Source organism: Pelodiscus sinensis, chromosome 29, assembly GCF_049634645.1.
Source record: "Pelodiscus sinensis isolate JC-2024 chromosome 29, ASM4963464v1, whole genome shotgun sequence".
Taxonomy (NCBI): Eukaryota; Metazoa; Chordata; order Testudines; family Trionychidae; genus Pelodiscus; species Pelodiscus sinensis.
Genome location: NC_134739.1, coordinates 4,869,692 through 4,894,900, shown reverse-complemented (window position 1 = coordinate 4,894,900; position 25,209 = coordinate 4,869,692). Strand labels below are relative to the sequence as shown.

The 25,209-nt window shown below is 53.1% G+C and overlaps 1 protein-coding gene across 1 annotated transcript; it reads left to right on the top strand.

Annotated features, from left to right (window-relative positions):
- Nucleotides 1-346: 346 nt before the first annotated feature.
- RPRML (reprimo like) lies at nt 347-1,923 on the top strand. The gene has a single exon (XM_006125764.4). The coding sequence runs from the start codon at nt 762-764 to the stop codon at nt 1,095-1,097; it is 336 nt and encodes a 111-aa protein (XP_006125826.2). The 5' UTR covers nt 347-761; the 3' UTR covers nt 1,098-1,923.
- Nucleotides 1,924-25,209: the final 23,286 nt, after the last annotated feature.

The following is a 25,209-nucleotide window of genomic DNA, read 5'->3' as shown; positions in this document are numbered from 1 at the left end:
CGTTCTTATGTTCAGTGAGTGAAGACGAGGGTCAGGCGTGGGGATGGAGGCTCAAGGTGGGTGGGAGACAGTAACAGCGATGGGCATATGTGTCAGGTTAGACAGAGGCTAGCCTCATCTGGGCAGTTGTCAGTGGGGGAGGGTAGCGGGAGCTGGCCAGGTGTGGGTGGAGGGCATCACAGCCGTGGAGGTGAGGTGTCAGGAGTGGGGTAGGGCAGCAGGGAGAGGGGGAGGTGGCAGTGAGTGGGGGGGAGGCGGTCCTGGGGGACTGGAGGGGGTGGAGTTGATGAGATGATTTTTTTAACACCGCCTAGACTTTCGATTGGAACTTGCATTTGTTGAGCTCCCAGCCGGCAGTTTTCAGCATCTTCCTCCTGTGTTAATTCCACTCCTGGAAATGTGCGTCTCTGCTTCGCTCCCCTAGAGCACTGGGGGATCGGGGACGGGGTAAGTTGCAAGCTCCTGTCTGTTTGCTTGTCGATTTCCCCTCCCTGTATCCCCCTTCCCTTCTCTCTCTGCTCTGTGTGGGGGCTCGTGTTGATGATGTCCTTGCACAGAGGAATCAGGGAGTGAGCATCTCTCAGCCACACAAATTGGCTTCCGAGTTCCTTGCTGCCTTGAGGAAGTTTCTCCGATACCTGGCGCTTCATGGTGAGCAGAGTGAGGTGGTGACACTCCTCTCCCTGACCCTCTCTTGGCTCTAACCCCGGAGTGGCTGTTCTCTCCTCCGGGGGCTGGAGCTTCTGGATTCAAACGGCAAAATGAACGGGACCTTTTTCAACCAGACTGTCATGGAGCAAGGGGTGTATTCCAACAGGACCCAGGAGCTGAGCACGTTGATGGGCTGTTGCAATGGCACCGGCTCGGTGGTGGCCAGCGACGGCGGGTCCTCCGTCCTGCTGCCCGACGAGAGGAGCCTCTACATTACACGGGTAGTGCAGATTGCTGTGCTCTGCGTCCTCTCCTTGACTGTGGTGTTTGGGATCTTCTTTTTGGGCTGCAACTTGCTCATCAAGTCGGAGAGCATGATTAACTTTTTGGTCAAGGACCGCAGACCGTCTAAGGACGTGGGCGCTGCCATCATGGGGCTGTACTGAGAGGGTCTCTCTCGGCAAGAGAATGGTCTGGAATTCCGGTGGAGAGGTGTGATCCCATGGAAACAGGGTGCCGGGTGTGGAATCTGGACTTCTTGCAACGTGCTGGTGAACCGGGTAAATCCACCCTTCTGTGCTGTGCTGAATGCAAAACGGGCTGGCGAAGGGGACGGAGACATCTCTCCGGGTCTGTGTGAAGCACACAAATAAAATTGTCATCTGATGTTGCATGCAGAAATGTTTTATGCTTTGCATGAAAACTTGCAAAAACAAAGTGAAGGTTTGGCATCTGTTCCGTTGTTACCTTGGATACTGGTTTCTGTTCTTTAAGCTTTTTTTCTTTTTTTAAACCCTCACAAAACAACAAAACAAATTTAAAAAAAAAAGCAAAATGTGTCGTGAAAGCCAAATAAACAAATTGTTTGTGGGGCTAGGGAAAGTGGGGTGATCTTGGAGTCGTAAAGCCAAGACTGCATGCTAATGAATGTGCCTGTCTCTTTCTATTTCGGACCTCAAGCATGGGTTATTTTGTAAATCGAGAGTTTTGTAACTGGAAAAGCATGTTCTTTGGGGTTTTTTAGACGCCAGAGATCTCCTTAATAATGTACCAGGAGTTTCTCTTTTTTTAAATGATTTTTTTGCCCAGTATTGAAAAAAGAAATGGTAAAAGAAAACAAAAGCATGGCTTTGTTTTGGGGATGCAACAACCTTTTTCGAATGCAACATTGTTAAGTCCTTGGGTTTTTTTTTGTAGTTTTTGAAAACCAGTGAAAGTTGAAGAATCCCCCTCCCCAAAACAAAACAAAACAAAAAAACCTATTTCAAATGATTTTGCTGTTGTCTTCATTTTTGTGTGTGTGGACTTTTTCCCCAGTGATAGCTCCCGAGGATTAAATACCATTCTCTTACTTTGCATTTGAACAAACATTTTAAGAAATACTATTGAAACTAAAAATACCACTCTTGGGTCCCCTTAGCTAATATGTTAACTAGAAACTGAATACTCAGGGCTGCTGCTAAATTGCTGCCAAGCACTGAAGCGTAAAGGTTCAGCAAAGGCATCTTGCAAAGCAAAACTCCGCGTTGAAATCTGCATCCTCTGTGATCCTTGTAAAGCTGTCAAAATCCAGACACGTGAGTGAAAGGGGATAGATGACAAAAAGGAGACCTCCTGCCCTTTCCTCTTCGGTGGAATGATTTCTCAGGGTGTGGGTGTAGGACGAAAGTAATGTCTGCAATATGCTGGTTATTTTCCCTCTTGTGTGGGGGAGATGCGATCACAGCTGATGAGGAGTAAAATTAGGATCTGTGGCACTCATGTAAATCTGGAATAACTCCACTGTGGATTCACCCAAGCTGTCGCTCAGATCAGAGCCGGGCTGGAAGTGATGAAGAGTGGCCGTTAAGAGCGTGTTTCCCCCAAGGATTCCAAAGCATATTAGTGGAACAGACATAAGGTGAATACGACTCGCCCAGGGCTAAGTGTTCTCACTCTCCGCCCTGTAGGATGCAATGAGATTGTGATGACCAGGACACTCTGGCAGGGAGGCCAGGGTGTTTGTCTTCTGACACCCCTCTGCCCCAATGAACCAAACTAACCGCTAGGGGCCTAACCCCCTTGCAATTTGGGCAGCCTCCTCCCATAAACTGCTGTTCTGATGGGAGAGTGTTTTACAGCCACTTTGCCCAGCAGCAAGTGGCTACCTGTGGAAGCCAGGCCTGGCAGGAATGGATCCTTCTCCTATTGAACTCAATGAAAATGCTCCCATTTACCTTCATTTCCACTGACTCGGTTGTGGGCAGAATCAGGCTCTGTCCTCTGCTTTGTATCTTGCATTACCATTTACCCCTGTGCTGTGTGCCAGTGGGTGGAGGAGGGGAATAATATTGCACCCGTAGCGTCTATTTCCTGTGGGGGGAATGCAGTCCTGGAATGTGAAGTGGGGTAAGACTAAACTCCATTATAGCAGTGTGAATCGGGAGTAAACTCCGAACTGGAGGCGCCCGATCAGTAAATGAGACAGACAGTCCTGGGCAGTGAGGAAGTAAGACCAAGGCATATTCAGGCCTGATTCTGCCATGTGCTTCACTCCCTACTGTGAATGAAGGGATAGAGAATAAGACAGAGAATATCTTATTGCCTCTATATAAAACCATGGTGCACCCACATCTTGAATACTGAGTGCAGGAGTGGTCACCTCATCTCAAAAAAGATCTCTTGGCCTTGGAAAAGGATCAGAAAAGGGCAACAAAAATGATGAGGGGTTTGGAACGGGTCCCGTATGAAGGAAGATGAAAAAGACTTGGCCTTTTCAGCTTAGAAAAGAGGAGACTAAGGGGGGATATGATCGAGGTCAATAAAATCATGAGTGGTGTGGAAAAAGTGAATAAAGAAAAGTTATTTACTTATTCCCACAATGTAAGAATGAGGGGTCACCAAATGAAATTAGTAGGCAGCAGATTTAAAACAAACAAAAGGAAGTTTTTCTTCACTCAGTGCACAGTCAATCTGTGGAACTCCTTGCCAGAGGATGTTGTGAAGACTGGGACTTTAACAGGATTCAAAAAAGAGCAAGATAGATTCATGGAAGTTAGGTCCATCAATGGCTATTAGCCAGGATGGGTAGGAATGGTGTCCCTAGCCTCTGTTTGTCTGGAAATGGATGACAGGAGAGGGATCATGGGAGGATTACCTGTTGTGTTCCCTCCCTCTGGGGCATCTGTATTGGCCACTGTTGGCAGACAGGATACTGGGCTAGATGGACCGTTGGTCTGACCCAGTATGACCGTTCTTATGGTCTTATGTTCTTATGAGTATATATGGACTCCTTCTTGGCAGTGAAGTGAAGCAAGTCCGTGGTGTTTGCAGGATTGGTCCCTGTGGCTGCAACTGAGTTTCCATCTGAAGCCAGAATTTGGTACCTTTGCTAAAATCTATCAGCCTCCCACCTGGATGGGGAAATCTGGTGCGGGAGTAGAACTGGGAGTTAAAAACCTCTCCCCTGTTAGAAACACTGGAAATGCTGAGCTGAGCTTGCCGTTCCCAAATGAAGCTCCGTAACCACCTTAACTCTGACCCCTCATGATGCCCTGATGAAGCTGGAAACTCCTCACAACCTGGTTAATTTGTCACTGGCTGAAGGAGCTATAATATTCTCGTCTTAGCTGGAGGGAGAGGGGGCCTTTTTCTGGTGATACCTGGCACATATCAGATCATTCCTCAGATCCCTGATTAGCCACGTAGCCTGCGGAAGGCAGCATTCCCGGCGCTCTGCGGAGAGACGCTGGCGACACCAGGCACACTCAAAGACCGGGGGTCGTCCGACTCCATGCGTCAGGGTCGTTAGCCACAGGGTTAGTGCCTCTCTGTGGTTATCAGCCACCGATACCCAGATCACGCTGTTAAGGACTCCCAAGAAAGTGTTGCCACGGAGACCACTCCTCACCCAGGTTGGAATAACCCCACACTCTGGGACGAGTGGGCCCATGCCCTGTACAGAGGGCAGCCAGGCTGGATTCTGATTTCCCCCACACTGAGGTCAGAGCTGGGTCAGACCCCCCAGGCCTGCTCCCCCGTGGCCCTCCACCTTGTGTTGTCCCTCCGGTGGGCAGCACCTCTGCTCCCGCTGTCGCTGGCTGACGTCAGTGCGGTGCTGGGCTTGACACAGGGTCGGAGCGGGGGGCAACAGGCGCTGGGGGCCACATGTGTGCTCCGGGTCTGAAGGGGGCAGAGGGCTCCTAGGGGGCAAGCAGCCTTCTCGCTGCAGGAGGCCGTGCGGAGTCACGGTGCTCTGGCTGCCTCGGGGAGAGGAAAAATGAGCCCCCAGTGCAAAGTGACTGTCCCACTCCCTGTCAGCGTGGCAGCATTTCGTGGCCACTGGGGAGAGGTGCTAAGGGCTAAGGGGTCACTCAGGAGCTCATCCATGGAAGGCTAGGCCCGATGACGTTCAGTGGGTCATGCCCGGTGTCCATCAGACGAGTTCGGGATCGGGACGGAGCGGAGCCGGCCTGCGCAGGCTGGGGGCATTTCGGGCCCCGCTGAGCTGCATTTGCTAGAGAAACAAGCCCCCGGGACCGTCCGAGGGTCGGCACGTCAGCCACATCCAACAGCTTTCAGAGAGACACTTGTGAGCCACACGCTCCTGGTGCGCGAGCGCTTCCAAGCAAGCAGAGAGCTCCTCCAGCTGGGAGCCAAAATGGCTACCAACAGCCGGGTGAGTCAGTGCTAAGGAGCAGCAGCATAAACCGGCGGTTAACAGCGGCCTTAGGCCATGCCCCCATGAGGAAACTATTTTGCAATAACTAAATTTGACTTAATAACTCCTGATTTTACAAAACCCGACGAGGCCAGGGTCACCAACCAGTTGATCGGGATCTACCGGGAGATCCTGACTGGTTTGGCCAAGAGGCTCTCAAGTGTGGGCACTTCAACTGCCCCTCCCACAACTGCTGCGCACGTCCTGCCCTTTGCCTTGGAGCTGCCTCCCCCCACCCCCAGGAGCCTCCTGCTTGCTGTGCAGGGCAGGGGAGGGAGAAGGGGGGTGCTGATGTCAGGGCGCCCCCAGCCCTCTCCCACCCTGGATCCTATCTCCACAGAGCAGAGTGGGGGGCACAACAGGACTTGGGATGGAGTTTGCTGGCTGCTTTTTGGGAGTGGTGCAGGGTCAGGACAGGGGTGATCCTGCCTTAGCCCCATTGCACCACCACCCAGGAGTCACCTGAGGTAAGCAGTGCCCAGCACATCCCGAAACCCTACCCCAGGCACGAACCCCCTCCAGCACCCCAAGTCCCTGCCACAGTCCCGAGCAGCCCTGCATCCAAACACCCTCCCAGAGCCTGCACCTAGAACCCCCTCCTACATCCCAGCGAGCTGTCCCAAGCTCAGCTCAGAGCCCCCCTCACACTCCCTCTAAGACCAGAGCCTGCACCCCAACCCTCTGCTCCGGTGTGCTGAAAGGGAGGGAGGATGGGGGAGGACCGGTGGATGGAGTGAGCAGGGGCGGAGCCTCGGAGAAGGGGTACAAAGAGGCGGGGCCAGGATATTTGGGTGTGAGGTAGGTCTTGGATTGCACTTACATTCAAAAAGTGATCTCGTGCTTAGAAAGGTTGGAGACGACTGAACTAGCCTGTCGCCACCACAGGGAAGCCTCGAAACGAGCCCACGGCAGGCGCCGTTAGGGCCCCAGGAAGCGCTGGGGAGTCATTAGTTGAATGACTCTGGGGAGGAGCTATTTCGAAACAGCGACACCGGCGTGTCCCCACCACCGCTATTTCGAAATTAGCGTTATTCCCTGAGGAAAGCTGGGGTACAGATTTCGAAATAAGTGGCCTCTTATTTTGAAATAACCGGCTTGGTAGTGTGGACACGCCACTTATAACTTCGACCTAAGGGGGGTTATTTCGAAATAAGCCCTAGTGTAGACCAGGGCTTACGGGGGTGCCCAGAGGCTCCATGTGAGATCAGGGCCTCACTGTGCTAGGTGCTGTACATGAAACCAGCACTGCCCGCAAGGACTCCCAGGCTGGACAGACCCCGGCTAGGAGGGGACACGCAGAGCATTTATGTCTCTTCCAGAGGAGCTAAAACCCCGAGGAGCAAAGGCTGAAACCTGAGCCCCTGTTCAAGTCAATGGGAGCTTGGCCTTTGATATGAATAAGGCCAAGGCTTCAGCCTAAGCGACTTGTCCGAAGTCGCACAGGGAGTGTGGGGCAGGGATGGAGCCATAGCCAGATGCTAATCTTTCCTCTCCGATGCTGGCAGAAATAAAACGAAGGCATCACGTGGAAGGCACCTGCCGAGGTGTCCGAAGGGCTGTCTGGTCCTGCCCCACTTGGCATCGGGAGTTTGGCCAGCGACTCCCTTGGCATGTGGATTAGGCCTCGGTGGATCCCGTTCTTGGCCTGCCCCAGCTGCTGGCTAGACGCTGAGTGGATGAGATCCACAGCGACTCGAGAGGTCGTGCCCAGAGCTCCGCTGGGCCTGCTTTCCTCCTCGCAGGGGTCTCGGCTTGCTAGGAGTGATGCTGGGGAAGCCCTGAAAACCAGGGGAGTTCAGTGTCTCCCAGGGAAGGGTCCCGGATACCTCGAGGTGCAGCGAGCTCAGTGGCAGGCCCGCTGGGTGAACCGCTGGCACGGGGAGGTTAGCCCCCCCCGTTCTGCCCGAGCCCCGTCCCTTCCGTGCCTGCCAAACCCCAGCCCCACTGAGGCTGCTGGCCCCTGCCCCAGGCTAGTGCCCCAGCTCTCCCTGCTCCCTCCCCAGAGCACCAGAAGGCCTGGCAGTACGACCCCAGCCTCCCCGGCACCAGAGGGCATGGGAGGGCAGGCGGTGCAGCGCCGCGATGGCACAAGGGAAGAGCCAGCCACCGGCAGGGCAGGAAGCGGGGGGGGGAGGGGGGCTGGGGCGGAGTGTGGGTGGGGCCACATCTGGCTATTTGAGTAGGCTCCGCCTCCCCTGGCCCATGCAGCTACCCAAACCCAGAGGTGGAAGCTGCGCCCACCAGCAGGGCCTCTGGGGTTTTGGGGCAGGACTGGAGGTGGGAGCAGGGAGGGAATCACTCAAGGGCCGAGTCGGGAATTTCCCCTGGCCCTGCTTGATATGGAGCAGGGAAACGAGCCGGGAACGGGGCCCGTGGGAGCCAGGCAGCTGGGAGTCGCCCCTGGGACGCGGCCGAGGGGTCGTGTGACATTCCAGCTGGGCCAGGGCGATTGAGTGGGGCTGCAGCGGGTTTGGGAGCCCAGGGCAGGTTCCGTCTCACGGCTGAGCCTGCTCCTTTGGTTTTCTCCCCCCATTCCTAGCAAGACCTGGGGCGGGGCCCGTCAGGGCTGGGCAGGGAGGAGATGCAGCCTGCCACACAGGGGCAAGGGGATATTGTATTGAGGCCCCGTGGTTCTCTCTGGCTCCCTTGCTCTAGGACTGACTGCTAACCCCGCCTGGGCAGCCTGGCGTCCTCACACCAGGCCTGCTTACATCCTGCCTGGCTAAACTCCCCTCCTGTCACCCCACCCTGCTCTGGGCTGGCTGCCGCAGGGCCTGGGCTGCATGCCTCCCTATTGAGCTCCCCCACCTGCGAGCAGGACTAGGACCCCCCCCAATTTAAAGTGACAGCTCCATGCAGTTTGGAGTACACCAGTCACCCCAAGTCTCATTCCTCCATCCTCCGTGCTCTGACAAACACACACCACTGCCTGGCCCCAGGAGTTCCACGGGGCGGGGCGGAGACAGCCCCCTCGCAGGAACCTCGGTGCTTTCGGGGAGGCAGCCGTCTGCCTGACCTCCATGCTCTCCCTTCTCCTTGGCCTTTAATTACTGCCCCCCCCCCGAGGAGGCCCCATGGCGTGCGACTGGCACTGGGGACCCCCGCGGGCTTGTTTTGCTCACGGCGGTTTAAGACGCCACCAGACAAAGCCCCGGCGAGGCTGACAATGAAAGATTAATCACCCCCTTCCCAGGAGAGCTATTCTGGGAAAGGCGCTTGGCTGCCGGCTCGGCGGGGGATCGGGATCGGCGGGGCGGGTAACGAGCAAGGCCTGGGTGCCTCTCCCCGAGCCGCAGGGAGGAGCAGCCAGCCGAGGGCTGCTGGCAGGTGAGTCCCCCGAGCTGCTCCGGCTCATCCAGGCCTTGATCTGTCCCGATCCCTGCTGCAGCCCTGCAGCCAAGGTGCTCCCAGTGCTCCGCTGGTAGGGGCGCTGTCCCTGGGAGCAGCGGGTGGCAGCCTGGGGGGAGGGCAGGGGAACAGCACAGCTCTCTAGTAACCCCCAGGGCTAGGCTGCAACTGGAGGTGCAGGTACCTGGCACATCCGAGAACCAGGCCTCCAAGCCCTGGTGCAAAGGGCTCACAGCACGGCGTGTACGCCCCTCCCCCGGCCCACGGGTCCTCTGGTGCGGACAGTGCTCTGGGCAGGGGGAGGAAGGGAAGATGTCCGGGGCAGGAGGACATGTAGCTGGGGTGAACTTATACCCCAGGGCTTCTGCCCTCTGCAGTGGCCATGACAGCAGGGGCAGAAGCCCCCAGGGATTCCATGGCCAGCATGAAGTGCCCCTCCCTCCCCCCTCTTCCCCCCGGCCTGGCAGCGTTTTACACCCACTGGGCTTTGGCAGCAGCGAGGACACGAGGCGCAGGCAGCAGAGAATCAGACCCTCCCCGATTCCTATCCGCAGCTCTGCCACTGACACCGTGTGCACCCTGGGGCAAGTCACTTAGACCTCAGGGGTTCCTAATTCCCATTGATACCACTGGATAGGTTTCAGTGGGAGTTGGGCACCTAAATCCCTTGGAGGATCGTGGCCGTAGTCTCCAGGCTGCTGCTCTGCCCACAGTACACTGCCGCCCGAGGGGGGAGGCTGAAACCCCCCATGGCTGTGGAGCGTTCAGAGCGGCCGTGTGCCCCCGCCGAGGGAGCTGCATGCCACAGGGAAGCGATACCCATGTCGACTCCGTCTGCAGGCCCCTTTCCTCCCAGCACATCCCAGAGCTCTGACTAGCTGACGCCCAGTGAGCGTGAATGCTGCCGGCGGTGAGTGGCTCCCCGGGCCAGGCGCTCAGCGGGTGAGAGGCCCACGGACACAGGCAGCTCAGGGCTACGGGGAGCGGGCGCTGCCTGTACAATACTGACACTAGGGTCCCGGCAGATAACTCAACACAGGCAGGGCCCGTCGTGAAGATCCCTGATGCCCATTGACAGACACCGCTGTGAGCGGCAGGTGCAGTGTCCCCTTCGGTTTTGCCGCAGCCCCATGTTTAATGACACAATTGCAGCCCTGCCAGGACCCTCCCTGCGGCACTGATGTGAGAACCTGGCCCCACGCAAGGTTCTGAGCATGGGGAAAACTTGCTCCAAATTGCAGTGGGAGATTTGCTGGGTGGGGAGCAGGGACCTTTGAGACAGCAAGAGGAGGGGGGTGGCTGAGGCCTGTGTTACCCTCCCCAAACAATATCCATTGCTATTTTTTTCCTCTATTTCATTTTCTTGACTTTCGCACCTCGCAGCCTTGTGTTTAATTCACACTCAGTGGCAGCTGCTTGTTTTCAAGACATTTTTAGCTATTGCTTTAACCCAGACAGTTGATTATTGTTCTATTCATTTTAATTGTTTGTTATATGCTATGAAGGCCCCAGTGGAGATCCGAGTTTCGTTGTGCTAGGTGCTGTACAAAGAGAGCTCACCTGCCAGACCGAGCATGGGAGGGGAACTGACAAAGGGAAGTAAAGTGGCTGATCCAAAATTGGTCAGTGGAGGGCCAGGAATACAACCTAGCATTCGTGGGTCATTTCCCTCTGGTGTCCTAGGAACAAAACCAACAAGGGAACAGGGGAAGAGACAAAAGATGGCAATCGTGACTGCGAAATGCCTCGGAAGATTAGTGAGGCAACACAGGCAGAAAATGCAATAAAACAGGATTTCAACTATCCCCAGACTGGGATGCAGAGGTAAAATTTCTAGATGCCATTTAATGACAACTTCTTGGAGAAGCTAGTCCTGAAACCCATATGGGGAGAGGCAATTCTTGATTTAATCCTATGTGGTGCACAGGATCTGATCTAAGACATAAATGCATCTGAATCGTCATGTAATTCAATTTAACATCTTTGCAGGGGAAAATGGAAGTAACTCATGGAAGTAGCACTTGACTTCAAACAGGGGAGCTATGCAAAAAGAAGGAAGCTAGTTAAATGGAAATTAAAAGGAACAGTTGCAAAGGTGAAATGCCTGCAAACTGCATGGAAACTGTTTAAAAACACCATAATAGAGGACCAGACTAAATATGCACCCAAATAAAAAATACAGTAAGAACAACAAACAAACAAAAGAGCCACCATGGTAAAACAGCAAAGTAAAAACTATTTTTAGAGAGAAAAAGGCATCCTTTAAAAATAGGAGGCAAAGTCCTATGAGGAAAATAGAAAGGAGAATAAACTCTGGCACGTCAAAACAAAAGTATAATTAGTCAAAAAGGAATTTGAAGAGCAAGTAGCAAAAGACTCAGAACTAACATCAGTTTTTAAAAAAGGCATCTGAAGCAGGAAGCCTGCTGAACAGGCAGCGGGGTCTGGGCCGATCAAGGGAGCACTCAAGGAAGACAAGGCCGTTTCAGAGAAGCTAAATTCATTCTTTGCCTCGGTCTTCACTGGAGAGAATGTGAGGAAGATGCCCACCCCTGTTTAGGTGACAAATTGGAGGAAATGTCCGAGATTGAGGTGTCAATAGAGGCGGTTTTGAAACAAATCGATACATTAAACCGTAATAAGGGCCAGATGGGATTCACGCCAGAGTTTTCAAGCAACTCAAATGTGAAATTGCAGAACAGCCTTTGCACTAGGTCCGCTGATGTAACTTTGGTTTTTAAAAAGGCTCCCCAGAGGTGACCCTGGCACCTACAGGCTGGGAAGCCCAACTTCAGTGCCAGGCATTTTGGTTGAAACTGTAAGAGCAGAAGGAGCAGACACATAGATGAACAGGATTTGTTGGGGAGGAACTAGACGGCTTTTGTATAGAGGAATCGCACCTCCCCAAGCTATTCGATTTCTTTGAGGGGACCAAGAATCATGTGGACAAGGGTGGTCCAGTTGACACGGTGGACTTGGACTTTCAGAAAGCCTTTGACAAGGTCCCTCACCAAAGGCTCTTAAGCAAATTAAGATGTCCTGGGATAAGAGGGGAGGGCCTGGGGATAGGAAACAAAGGGGAGAAAACAGATGGTCAGTTTCCGGAGTGGAAAGAGGTAAATAGCAGAGTCCCCCAAGGATCTGTAGTGGGCTCTGTGCTATTCTTAAATGATTGGAAAAAGGGGGTGAACAGTGAGGTGGCACATTTTGCAGATGATGCAAAATTACTCAAGATGGTTCAGCCCAAAGCAGATTGTGAAGAGAAGGGGGCTGACAGCCTGTCCAGGTCCCTAGGCAAGGTGGGGGAGGGCAGCTCTGTGCTCCCATAAGGGGCGGGGTCTGAGGCAGGAGGGGCGGGGCTAGAGGCAGCCAGACCTCAGTGCCACCTGGATCATGCCACATCCCCTCCTTCCCCAGCCAGCTCGGAGCACGTGGCACGGTGGCGGCCAAGAATCTCACAAAACCAGGTGACTGGCTGACAAAATGGCAGGTGAAATTCAAATTCCTCCCATCTCTAGCTACAAAATGACGGGGGGACGAAATGGTTAACAAAAGACAATGAGACAAACTAGATTAAGGGGAGGGGGACCCACCTCAGCCGGAGTCTGGCACTGAAATGCAGCAGAGCGCATGCATAAAAAAAGCCACCCGGTATTTCATAATTCCTGCAAATTGCCATGGTAATGAAGCACAGACTCAGGTTGTTATGGTAACAGCAATTTTTTCGAGGCAGGGAGGCATTGCCCAGGTTGTAACCTCAGTCCAGATCGAATGCAGTTGTGAAAAAAAGAAAGTGGCCTTTTCCGTGTTCTGGGCTGGCACCGTGGCTTGTGTCCCCCACAGCCGCAGGAGAGATGGGCCACTTCACAAGGACAAGGCACTGAAGGGCTGGGATACGGGAAGGTGAGCACAGGTGTTGCAGAGACGGGCTCAGCTGTTACGCCATGTGCTGCACCAGGAAGTGGCTATCCAGTGGGTGTGGCCTGGAATTTCCCAGAAGCCCCAACTGGGCCTCACGCCTCGGCCGCTGCTGGGATTATCGACCTGACGCCGGCTGGACACGGACCTTGCCTGGAGTGGGGGAGGGGTGAAACACACAAATCAAGCCAAAATGTCAACCAGAAACAGTCGATCGGCCTGAGCTGTCAATGCGGGTGGTGATGGCGCCAAATTCGGGGCTGGCTGGACCCAGCTTAGCCAAAGGGAAGATTTAGCCCTGGACAGGCTGGTGATAGCTGATACCTGGGGGGATGAACGCCAAACGAGGATTAAGTTTTAGACCCACCATCCCACACAGATGCCTCCCTATGTCAGCGGGTTCTTGCTGCTCCTCCTTCTCGAACTCTCCAACTTGCTGCTGTGTGCTGTGCCCTCTTGGGTCATAGATCGCAAGGATCCTTCCTTAACCCATCCCGCCCGCCTGCGATGCCCCCACGCAATGGCCCTGACAGGCCAGAATGACACACCGCTGCGGCTCTTGGTACCTCAAAGCAGCACCCGGGGCCCGCCCTGTTGGCGGCTGTTGTATCCAGTGACAGCCCGTCCATAGGCACGAACTAGGCGGTCGCCAAGGGCGCCAAATTAAATGGCCGTTGAGGGGTTTGCCGGCAGCTCATCTAGGGCCGCTCCTGGTCGTATCCCTGCGTGTTTGGCCTTGTGAGGTACCAGCTTCCAAGTCTCAGTCTGCGGAGCATTAATACCTGCTTGGGCTGGGTGAGGTCTCGTTGCGCGGGGAGTTCTGACGCTTTGGGAGACGGGGGAGAGATCACGTGAGGATTCCCTGTTGTGTTCCCTCCCTCGGGGGCATCTGGCGTTGGCCACTGTCGGCAGACAGGACCCTGGTCTGGATGGACCATTGGTCTGACCCAGCATGGCCGCTCTTATGTTCTTATGTGTGCTACTGAGCGATGTGGTGAGGCTGGAAACCCCCATTCAGGTGCAAAACTGGAGCAGCCAGCACATAATCCACTCTCCCAACAGCCATCCCCTAAGACATCTCAGAAACAACATGCACACAATGGAGGCTGCGTGACCCATGGGACGGACCCTGCCCCCCATCACAAGCTTAGATCTTCCCAGCAAGCCAGAAGAAACTATCAAGGGGCGGGGTGGGGCGACATCGTCACTTGGGCTATGTCTAGGCTGCAGGCTTCTTTCGGAAGAGATCTTCCGGAAAGAGCGTCCACACTGCCAAAGCACATCCAGAAAGTGATCTGCTTTTTCAAAAGATAGCGTCCAGACTGAATGGACTCTCTCTCACATTTAACCTGTGATTATTATGGATAGAATGGCTACCAGGGCACCTGTGCTTTTTCCTCTTTCTGCAAAAGAACTCCCTCTTGCCTGTCCACACATGCCTTTTTGCAAAAGAGCTTTCGGAAAAAGCCTTCTTCCTCGTAGAAAGAGGATTACCAACGCTGGAAAAAACCCTCTGTTCTTTCGATTTATTTTCGAAAGAACACAATCGCAGTGTGGACGTTACTGAGGTTTTGTTGGGCAAATGGCCAGTTTTCCAACAAAACTCTGTAGTGTAGACATACCCTTGGTCTCGCTCCACTCACAACTCGACACCCAGAAACACATCTGGAGGACAAAGACTTTGGACTGGGGAGCCTGGCTGCGGGCCAGCGGAGCGTTTCATCCTGTGTGCTGAGGATCTGTGACTGCTTGTGTAGCAGTTCAGGACAGCGATACCATAAATTCAGGATTCGCTGGTGTGGTGTCAGGTCTCCTGCTCCATCAGTGGCGATAAACATTTGGCTGCGTGTGTTTTCGTATCTTCCCTCAGTACATCATGCCAGCTCTGTGCAAGTAGCCAGCATAATAGCGTTCACAAGAGCCCCCAAGATACAAAGGCACCCGAGTCAGGTTCATTGTCCAACGAAGTACATTAATAGCCATCGGTAGCCAGATGGCCTTTGAGCCCCAGTGTATTGGTACCCATGACAATGGACACGCTCAGTTGATAGTATGGATTTCACTATCGCCCCCTAGGCTAGCCAAAGAATTAAGTAGAAATACCCCAAAATTTATAGACAATCTAGGATTCCCACTGTACGTGTCATCTTACGCATTAATGACGTTTGGTACCTTCCCTTGGACTTTCCTCCAAAGCAGTCTCTGCCCCTTGTTCTGCTTTCACTCTTCTTGTTTTAAACTATTTTATCACGAGCTCAGCTGGGTGTCCTGTACTGTCCTGGTGGAATGTATTTACACCCTTCATGTGCTTCGATCCGTGCCAGCAGTTCTAGTGTTGAGAGACACTGACTTGCCGGCAAACATCTGCTTTTGACACGGCCTATCTCTTTCTCAGAGTATAGCTCTTGCTTACTTTGTTCAAGCACCAGGCCCATGCTTCAGCTTGTACCAAGTGAGACATTGCTTGATTCAAAGCCCATTTCCCTTCTAGAACTTAAGCAATTCAATACCTTTGGGCTGTGTCTAGACTGCACCCCTTTTGCGGAAAAGGGATGCAGATTAGACACAGCGCAATTGCAAATGAAACGGGGATTTAAATCTTCCCCGCTTCATTTGCATGAACATGGCTGCCGCTTTTTTCCGGCTCGGGGCTTTGCCGGCAAAAAGTGCCAGTCTAGACGCGGATCTTTCGGAAAATAAAGCCTTTTCCGAAAGATCCCTTATTCCTTTTTTTAAAGGAACTCAGGGTACAAAGGCTAGTGTGTGCTCTCTCCACATTGAGGGAGGGATGGACTGGAGCATACACGTACCCTGAGCAGGGCAGGACAGTGTCTGCTGGGGGTAAGGCGGAGTAGCTGTGGGGAACTGGCTGGAGCCTCTCTATTGCCGGGGAAAGCATTCCTGTCACTCCACTAGGTGTGTTCCTGCCGGTGGGTGGCTGTGTCAGTGCAGGACCGGCGGCTGAGGCTTGTAGCATGTCCCAGGGAGCCCGGGTTGGTGGGACACAGGGCTCACAAGTCCCACATTTCAGGACTTGTGCCATGGGGACCCTGGCAAAGCCACTGACAGAGCCTATACAAATTGTTGTCACTACCCTGCGCACCACCCTGCAAGGTGCACAGCGTCCTCAAGTCCCGCCGGCATTTGGGTGCTCAGCTCCTGACGAAGCTGGGCTCTTCTGTTGCCAACCAAGGCTTTGCAGATGCTCTAGAGCAGGTGTGGGCAAGACATGGCTGGCGGGCCAGATCCGGTCCTCCAAGCCGCCGCTTTAAACAGCTGGCTGCTAATTGTTTGGGACGCTGGGGAGAGAGGAAGGAGGCTTTGCGCACTGCTCCTGCCCCCTAGCAAAATCTCTCAGCTCCCATTGGCCAGTTTCTGGACAATAGGAGCTGAGAAATGTTGCTGGAGGCAGGGGTGAAGCCTCTTCCCTCCCTCCCCCATCCCTGTGCTGGAGCAGAGCCACATGGAGCAGCCAGCCCAGGCGACAGGAATGGAGCCTGTCTCAGCTTCCTGCTAGGCTTCTGGCTGGGAGGAGGCTAGGTAAGCACCACCTAGCCAAAGCCTGCGTCTGGCACCCCTCCTTCTCCCCTTTTTCTTCCCACAACTTCCTGCCCCAGACTACCACCCAAACCCTCTGTATCCCTTCTCCCCATGTCCTCCAGCTCACAACTCCCGCCCAGACCCTGCACCCCCTCCTACACCTCTCCCCTAGGCCAGAATCCTCTCCTGCACCCATAACTCCTCCTGGACCCGGCACCCCATTCCCCTGCCCTAGGTCACCACTCAAACTCTCTGCACCCCTTTCAGCCCTTCTCCCAAGTCACAGCTCCTTCCCAGACCCTGCAACCCCCCAGGCCAGAATCCTCTCCTGCAGCCATAACCCCTCCTGGACCCTGCACCCCAAATCTCTGCCCCAGATCACAACCCCCTCCTTCACCCAAACTCCCTCTCAGACCCCACACTCCCTCCTGCACCCCAGTCCTCTATCCCAAGCTCCCTTCTACACCCCACCAGCTGTTCCAGACTCTGCACCCTCCCAAGAAGTGCAGCCCTTGACCACATACCAAAATCTTAGAGTGCCCCCCCTACTAAAAATGATTGCCCTCTCTTGCTGGAGAGTACATGCCTATGGCTCCAGTCCTCTTCCCTTCCCGCCTTGATTTCCGTAGCCATGGCTGTAGCGTGGATTGCATCAGCCACGTCCGCACGGGCAGGCTGGACTGTGCTGGACCCTGGCTTGCTGTCCTGCCACAGGTGCACGCAGGGTTAAATCCACGGCCATCCCTTCTGGAAGGCCCATCCGTGTCCTACCCTCCAGGTCCCTCTGCAGCTGTCAGTGCATCCCTCCTGCCTCCCGGAGGCTCCGATTGTGGGTTTAATAGGATAAAATGGCTGACGAAGCAGGCGAAATGTAATTAGGCTTTAATTAGCTGGTTTCTTTCTTCCAGATAATTGAAAAATGGACTAATTGGTTTCGATGAGTTCCCGCTGCAGCCAGGCCGGCCTCAGCCCTGCCTTGCAGCTGCTAGGAACGTCTGCACCGCCACCAGCTCTCTCTGGAGCTGGGGGAGAGGGGCTCCGTGGCAGGATGTACCCCTTTCCCATTGGCAACGTCCTGCAGCCCCGTTCCTCGCCCCCTGCTGGACGCTGGTGTCGTCAAAACCGTCTCCCTCCCTCTCGCATCCCTCGCTGCACCAAGAGTCACACCATGCTGCCCTGCCGCTTGCATTGCCACCCACACCCCGGCAGCACAGGGATGGTGCCCAGAAGCAAAATGCAAGTGACACTTTACTGCTCCATGGAGGGCACCGGCAGCCTGCCAGGAAATCACTGATGGGGAAGGAAAGGCCCCTCCCTCAGGACAGTCCTGAAAACACTCTGCTTCCTGATTAAAGGACAATAATGTGCAGATGTGGAGCTGGGATCTTTCAGCTGGGAAAAGAGACGGCTAAGGGAGGGATATCATAGAGGTCTATACAGTCATGACTGGCATGGAGAAAGTAAATAAGGGAGTGTTATTTATCCCTTCTGCTAACATAAGAACTAGGTGTCACCCAATGAAATTAATAGGCAGCAGGTTGCAAACACAACAAAAGGGAGTTTTTCTTCACACAAAGCACAATCAACCTGTGGAACTCCTTGCCAGAGGATGTTGTGAAGGTCAAGACTATAACAGGGCTCAAGAAAGAATTAGATATGTTCATGGAGGCTAGGTCCATCACTGGCAGCTGTTAGCCAGAATAGGCAAAGATGATGTCCCTAGCCTCTGTTTGCCAGAAGCCGTGAAGCTGGAAAATTCATGATCAGCCCTGGCTCCCCAACTCCATGGTTTTGCCTGTATTAAAACAGGTTCATAGCCATTTCACTGAATAGCTCTACTGCCTCAGTACACTGAAGCAGACTGAAATTTGGCACAAAGGTTGCCCTGATGTTAGTGATTGGTTTTTAGCCAACCCTGTGAAAATCAGCCAACATTTGGCAAAGCTTAATAGGATAATAGCCTCTGAAAATCTCAGTTCACACATGCTCAATAGGAGATTTAGGCTGGAGGCAAAATTCTCTGAACATTCCATCTGCGCTGTGTTCCAGCCTGCGTCTGAACTCCCTTGCAATGATTCCTTCTGTCTTTGGACTCCTATCCCTGGGTGTTAGAACTGCGAGCCGCGAGAGTGCCTCTTGTGTATGCCCCTGCTAGTGCCTAGGCTGCGTGGAGGTGGAAAGGGGACAAGAGCAGATAGGATCATCTGGGGAGAGAAGGGAACATATTGGAATAGGCCAAGAACAGATGAGATCAGCTTGGGACAGAAATATACATACAGTTGAACCTCAGAGTCATAGACGTCAGTTACGAACTGACTGCTCAACCTCACACCTCATTTGGAACTGGAATTATGCAGTCAGGCAGCCGCAGAGACCAAAGAGAACAACCCCGCCCCTCCCCGAAGCCCTCCCGTGTTGAACATCAGCTATTAAAAATGAGAGGGAGAGTTTAAAAAGGGTTGACGAGGTAAGGAAACTGTTTCTGTCCCTATTTCATTTCCATGACGCTGGTTAAAAGCAGCACTTTCCATCTGCACAGTAAAGTATCAAAGCTGTATTGAGTCAATGCGCAGTTGCAAAATTTAGAGAGAACCAGCGTAACGCTTTGCTTGGAGTTACAAACAACCCTCTATTCCCACAGCAGTCGTGACTTTGAGTGTGTACTGTATCGGCCATCCCGAGATGCTGTCCCGCACCCATGGCGCAGCAAAGTGTTCCCTTCCTCTTCTGGTGAGATGATGGGTTTCGCCTGGGTCCTCTGACAAATGTTTCCTTCTTTCCCACGGAGAAGCAGCGTGCTGTGTGCCGCTGGCTGCATTTCGTTATGTATTTTAACAAAGTGCCTGGGGAAGCAAGACATGGCGGAATCTCTTGAACCTGGCATTTTCCCATGTGGATGGCAAACAAAGGATTCCCACCCTGCGGGAAGGTCTATTTAAGCAGTGAGAAGCCATCAGCCTTTGTCTTCTGTTGGCCTTTGAAACTGCCTGGCCTACCCTAAGAGAGAACTCTGAAAAGCTACAGACCCAGGCCAGAATGAAGATCAACTCTGCCTTCTGTTACCTGAGATAAGAACAGCTGTTGAATTTGCATGCAACATGTTTCTTAGTGGATTAGAATGGGCTAAACATGTTCTGTTTATTTAAATTTGGTAACTGACTTTGATCTGACAGTTTTCACTTGCAACCACTTGAATCACTTTTGTTTGTTATCAAGCCCAGTGTAAATACAGGGCGTCCCCACTATAAGTCGCCTGGTATACATCCGTTCCACACTAAAGTCGTTGACGTTTGCTGGAGCTGATGCTCCCATTCCTCGCTATGAGTCGTGCGAAACACTCCCCCCAATTTGCTTAAATGGAAGTCAGCTGCGGGAAAATTTTTTTCCACTTTAAGTTGTTTCGCTAGAAGTCCAAGTTTTTTGGAACGCATCTTGGACTTCTAGCGAGGACGGCCTGTAATTGTTACCTGGGGAGAAGCAGCCACTGGGCATCTCTCTCACTCACTGATAAAGTGGATGGACCTGATGAGCTTTTGCTGTGTAAAACTTTTACACAGAGTGAGATGGGTTTATTTGGGGTTTTGGTTCCTTTGGGGGGAGAGTTTCCTGGGTGCTGAGCCCTTATAGCTGAGCCCCCTAAAAACGGAGCTGGTTTGGTGTCTGTGTTGCTCTGCAGGGGGCGGTCGCCCCAACTCTCTGGTTTGGCTGGGGAAGACCCAAGGATCTGGCTCAGCAGGACAGGGTGGAGGGGCGCCCAGGGAGCATGACCAGCACACCAGGGGGCAACTCCAAGGGGACTTCTGTGATTCAATCCATCACACATAGGCCACTGAATACTTGATGGCTGTTGTGTTATTATAGCGAAAACACACTCAGGCTGTGTCTAGACTGGCAAGTTTTTCTGGAAAATCAGCCGCTTTTCCGGAAAAACTTGCCAGCTGTCTACACTGGCTGCTTGAATTTCCGGAAAAGCACTGACGATCTCCTGTAAAATCATCAGTGCTTTTCCGGAAAAACGATGCTGCTCCCGTTCGGACAAAAGTCTTTTTCCGAAAGACTTTTGCGCAAAAGGGCCAGTGTAGACAGCACAGTAGTGTTTTCCTCAAAAAAGCCCCGATCGCGAAAATGGCAATCGGGGCTTTTTTGCGGAAAACCACGTCTAGATTGGCCATGGACGCTTTTCCGCAAAAAGTGCTTTTGCGGAAAAGCATCCTGCCAATCTAGACGCGCTTTTCCGAAAATGCTTTTAACGGAAAACTTTTCCGTTAAAAGCATTTTCGGAAAATCATGCCAGTGTAGACGTAGCCTCAGTGTATTTCCAGGGGATGGAAGGGTGTTGCCGATGGTGTTTTGCTTTTCACCATGCTTGGGGCTTGCGGTTTCTCCCCCACTTCCCTGCGCTTGCCTTTCACTTCTTGGTTACTAGCGCCATTCTCAGGCTACTCCAGTCCCAAGTGCAGCTCTTCTCTGGAAAGTGACTGCAATGGCACGTTGGGCTCTCCTTGTTTATTGTCTTCAGCTGACTCCTGCTCAGCTTCCTAGAATAGCTCCTGATCTTCCATCGACCTGCTCCTCCTACAAGAACGAAACCCACGTGAAACAGGGATAAATGCTAGTAAATCAGAAGAGTCGTGTGCTCACGTTTACTTCATGCTGGTGTAGCGGCTTGCACAAGGAGTAGGGGAACGAGGACTCAGATCCAGGCCTTTCCAAACAGTCAGACCTGCAAACTGCCTTGGAGCTGAGAGTCATGCCTGGGTTTTCTGGCTTACACTTTAGGAACAAGCAAGACTCGGCAGTGGAAATGGGAGGTAACGAGTCTGCTGCTGCATGACCCAGAATATATTCTAGCGTACTCTCCTGCAGCTGGATGGCCGGAGTTAACCGTACAAGCGTATATGGGTTAAGGTGTCACTTGCCCCCAGAACTTGAACCAGTAGCACCCTGCTGGGTGTGGGTGTCTTACTTCAACCCTCCAGTCTGAGTAATAGAGCCCGTCTTTTCTGAGAAGCCTCCCTTTACCAGATGGCTGTGATAAATGCTCCCTGGCCGCTTGGCCAACAGCATGTGGGAAGAGCGCAGCCGGGCACTGGGCTAAGTGGCCAGCACTCTCTTTCTAGCTCCCTCCCAGCAGTGGTCTGCTCACGCTACGTGGAAATGAAGGGGGATATGTGGCTCGGGAGGGTGCGCAGGCCAGCTCTCTGGGAACAGCCCTTTCCCTTGTGCCTGGGAGCTGCCGGCAGCAGCTTGGCCTGGACCAGGCTCTGTCCCAGGAGAGCAACCCCCAGCGTTTACTTGGCTGCCGCACAATGGGCAGGTGACCAGAGAGCGGGGTCTAGTTGCCTATGTCTTTCAGCTCTACCCTCCCCTTGCAAACCATCCCAATAGGAGAGCAGCAAGATTGCTCCAAGCTCCAGTATAAAGCGGGAGAAAAGCCTGTTGAGAGTCTTTGGGTTAAGCGCAGAGGCGGGAGCAACAGGGGCGATGTCGTGGTGGGTGTCTGCTATAGACCAGCTCAGGGGGATTCGGCAGACGAGTCGTTCTTCAGGCCACTAACAGAAGCTTCCAGATCACCCTGGTTCGCATGGGGGAGTTGACACCCTGACCTCTGCTGGGAGTCCAATACAGCAGGACACAGATAATCCAGGAAGTTTTTGGAGAATTTGGGGATAATTTCCTGGTACAAGTGCTGAAGGAACCAACCTGGGGCCATGCTCAGCTTGACCTGCTGCTCACAACCAGGGAGGAACTCGTAGGGGAAGTAGCTGTGGGTGGCAACCTGGCAGCAGTGATCATGAGATGGTCGAGTTCAGGATCCTGACCAAAGGAAGAAAGGAGAGCAGCAAAATACACACCCTGGAATTCAGAAAAGCAGCCTTTGACTCCCTCAGGGAACTGACGGGCAGGATCCCCTGCGATGCTAACATGAAGGGGAAAGGAGTCCAGGAGAGCTGGCTGGATTTTAAAGAAGCCTTATTAAAGGCACAGGAACAAACCATCCCGATGCGCAGTGAGAAAAGCAAATATGGAAGGCGACCAGCTTGGCTTAGCAGTGAAACCTTGGTGAGCTTAAACACAGAAAGGAAGCTGACAAGAAATGGAAACTTGGACAGATGACTAGGGAGGAGTATAAATCTATTGCTTTAGCACGCAGGGGTGTAATCGAGAAGGCCAAAGCACAATTGGAATTGCAGCTAGCAAGGGATGTGAACAGTAACAAGAGAGGTTTCTACAGGCATGTCAGCAATAAGAAGGTGATCAGGGAGGATGTGGGGCCCTTACTGGAGGAGGGAGGTAACCTAGTGACAGACGTGGGGAAAGCTGAGGGACTCAATGCTTTTTTGCCTCTGTCTTTGCAGACAAGGTCAGCTCCCAGACTACTGCACTAAGCAACACAGTATGGGAAGGAGATGGGCAGCCCTCAGTGGAGAAAGAACAGGTTAAAATATTTTTTAAAAAGCTGGACATACACAAAACCATGGAGCCAGATCTAATGCAGCCGGGGGTGCTGAGGGAGTTGGGGGATGTGATTGCAGAGCCTTTGGCCATTATCTTTGAAAGGTCCTGGAGATTGGGGGAGGTCCTGGGCAATTGGAAAAAGGCAAATGTAGTGCCCATCATTAAAAAAGGGAAGAAGGACGATCCAGGGAACTACAGACCAGTCAGCCTCACCTCAGTCCCCGGAAAAATCATGGAGGGAATCCTCAAGGAATCCATTTTGAAGCACTTGGAAGAGGGGAAAGTGATCAGGAATAGCCAGCATGAATTCACGAAGGGCAAGTCGTGCCTGACCAATCTGATTAGCTTCTATGATGAGGTAACAGGCTCTGTGGATATGGGGAAGTCAGTGGATGTGATATACCTTGACTTTATGATAGAGCTTGGCTTTTGATATGGTCTCTCACGGTTTTCTTGTCAGTAAGTGAAGGAAGTATGGATTGGATAAATGGACAGTAAGGTGTATAGAAAGCTGGCTAGATTGTCGGGCCCAGTGGGTAGTGATCAATGACTCAATATCTGATTTGCAGTCGGTTTCAAGTGGAGTGCCCCAAGGACTGGTTCTAGGGCTGGTTTTGTTCAACATCTTTATTAATGACCTTGATGAGGGGATGGATTGTACCCTCAGCAAGTTTGTGGATGACACTAAGCTTAGGGGCCTATGTAGGGATACGGTCCACTAAGCTCTGGACCCTATCCCTACATTGGAGGGCAGGGATAGGGTCCAGAGTGACCTAGACAAATTGGAGGATTAGGCCAAAAGAAATCTGATGAGGTTCAACAAGGACAAGTGTAGAGTCCTACACTTGGGACAGAAGAATCCCAAGCATAGTTACAAGCTGGGGACCAGCTGGCTAAGTATCAGTTCTGCAGAAAAGAACCTGGAGATTACAGTGGATGAGAAGCTGGACATGAGTCAACAGTGTGCCCTTGTAGCCAAGAAGGCTAATGGCATATTGGGGTGCATTAGGAGAAGCATTTCCAGTAGATCTAGAGAAGTGATTATTCCCCTTTATTTGGCTCTGGTGAGGCCACGTCTGGAGTATTGTGTCCAGTTCTGGGCCCCCATGCGTCCACTATAGAGAGGATGTGGACGCACTGGAGAGGGTCCAGCGGAGGGCACCAAAATGTTGCGGGGGCTGGAGCACATGACCTATGAGGAGAGGCTGAGGGATTTGGGTTTGTTTAGTCTGCAGAAGAGAAGAGTGAGGGGGGGATTTGAGAGCAGCCTTCAACGTCCTGAAGGGAGGTTCCAAAGAGGATGGAGAGAGGCTGTTCTCAGTGGTGGCAGATGGCAGAACAAGGAGCAATGGTCTCAAGTTGCAGTGGGGGAGGTCTAGGTTGGATATGAGGAAAAACTATTTCCCTAGGAGGGCAGTGAAGCACTGGGATGGGTTCCCTAGGGAGGGGGTGGAATCTCCATCCTTAGAGGTTTTTAAGTCCCGGCTTGACAAAGCCCTGGCTGGGATGATTGAGTTGGGGTTGGCTCTGCTTTGGGCAGGGGGTTGGACTCGATGACTCTGAGGTCTCTGCCAGCGCTGGGATTCTACGACTCTGCTTTAATTCCCTTCAACCAGACAGGCCAGAGGGTCACAGTCCCTGGGCTATGTAAACGTGAGCTGCGGTGGCTTTCCCCCTGGTGTAACACTAAGAGCATCTCCTCCTTCCCCCGTTCCCGGAATCTGCAGCATTTGCCAGTCAGGCCTGTTGTACCAGGCCTGGAGCACTCCTCTTCTCTTTGAAATCTGTCACACTTGTAGCTTCTTCTCTTCGCTTCCCAGCTGCTTGCTCCCACTGCCCAGCCTGGCAGCACTCCCACCAAGCTGAATCACACAGCCGACGTCCAAGTAGTGTCATAGCCCCTTCACTGCACTAGCAGGGGTGAGCTGGAAGTGGTGCCAGAAGTAGGGAGGGGGGCAGAAGTTGCCACCTGCAGCTGGGGGAAACAGCACGCAGGCACCCTGGTGAGAAGAGGGCGATTATGTAGACCGGGGCTACTCAACTTTGGAAGCCCTGGGGGGCCACAATGATACTCACAGCACATGCTGAGGGCCACAACTTAAGCGTGGTTGCATATACATGCAAATAAATATGCAAATATATGCACATAGCTTCTTTGACACTGACAGGCATGAATACAAAGTCTTAAGCCACCGGACCCAAACGTGGCCAGTGCGAGCCAGTCAGCACCTCTCAGGCTCTGTCTACAAGGCTAAGCAGCCAGCACTTCCCACAATGCCCCGGCACCTCCTCCCGGGGGCTAGAAATACCGACACCCTGTACCCGTCAGTTCCAGCCAGCCCATCCACTTGTGTCTTTCAGTGCTCACCCTGCCTGGGAGATGCCTTGCCATTGTGGAGCGTGTCCCCTGTGGAGGTTCAAAGGATCTCACCCGTGGGCTGCATGTTGAGCCCCGTGTAAACCCAAACCGCACCGTGGGCCGCAAACAAACGGCCACAAGCAGCCCTCAGGCAGCGTGTTGAGTAGCCCTGGGCTGGAGGATGAGATGAGGCAGGAGCAGCTGTGCTGACTTCTCAGAAGGGTTGGAGTTGTGT

Bases quoted from the DNA above. Each gene is read 5' to 3' on its own strand.
- RPRML (XM_006125764.4), top strand. From the start codon at position 762: ATGAACGGGACCTTTTTCAACCAGACTGTCATGGAGCAAGGGGTGTAT.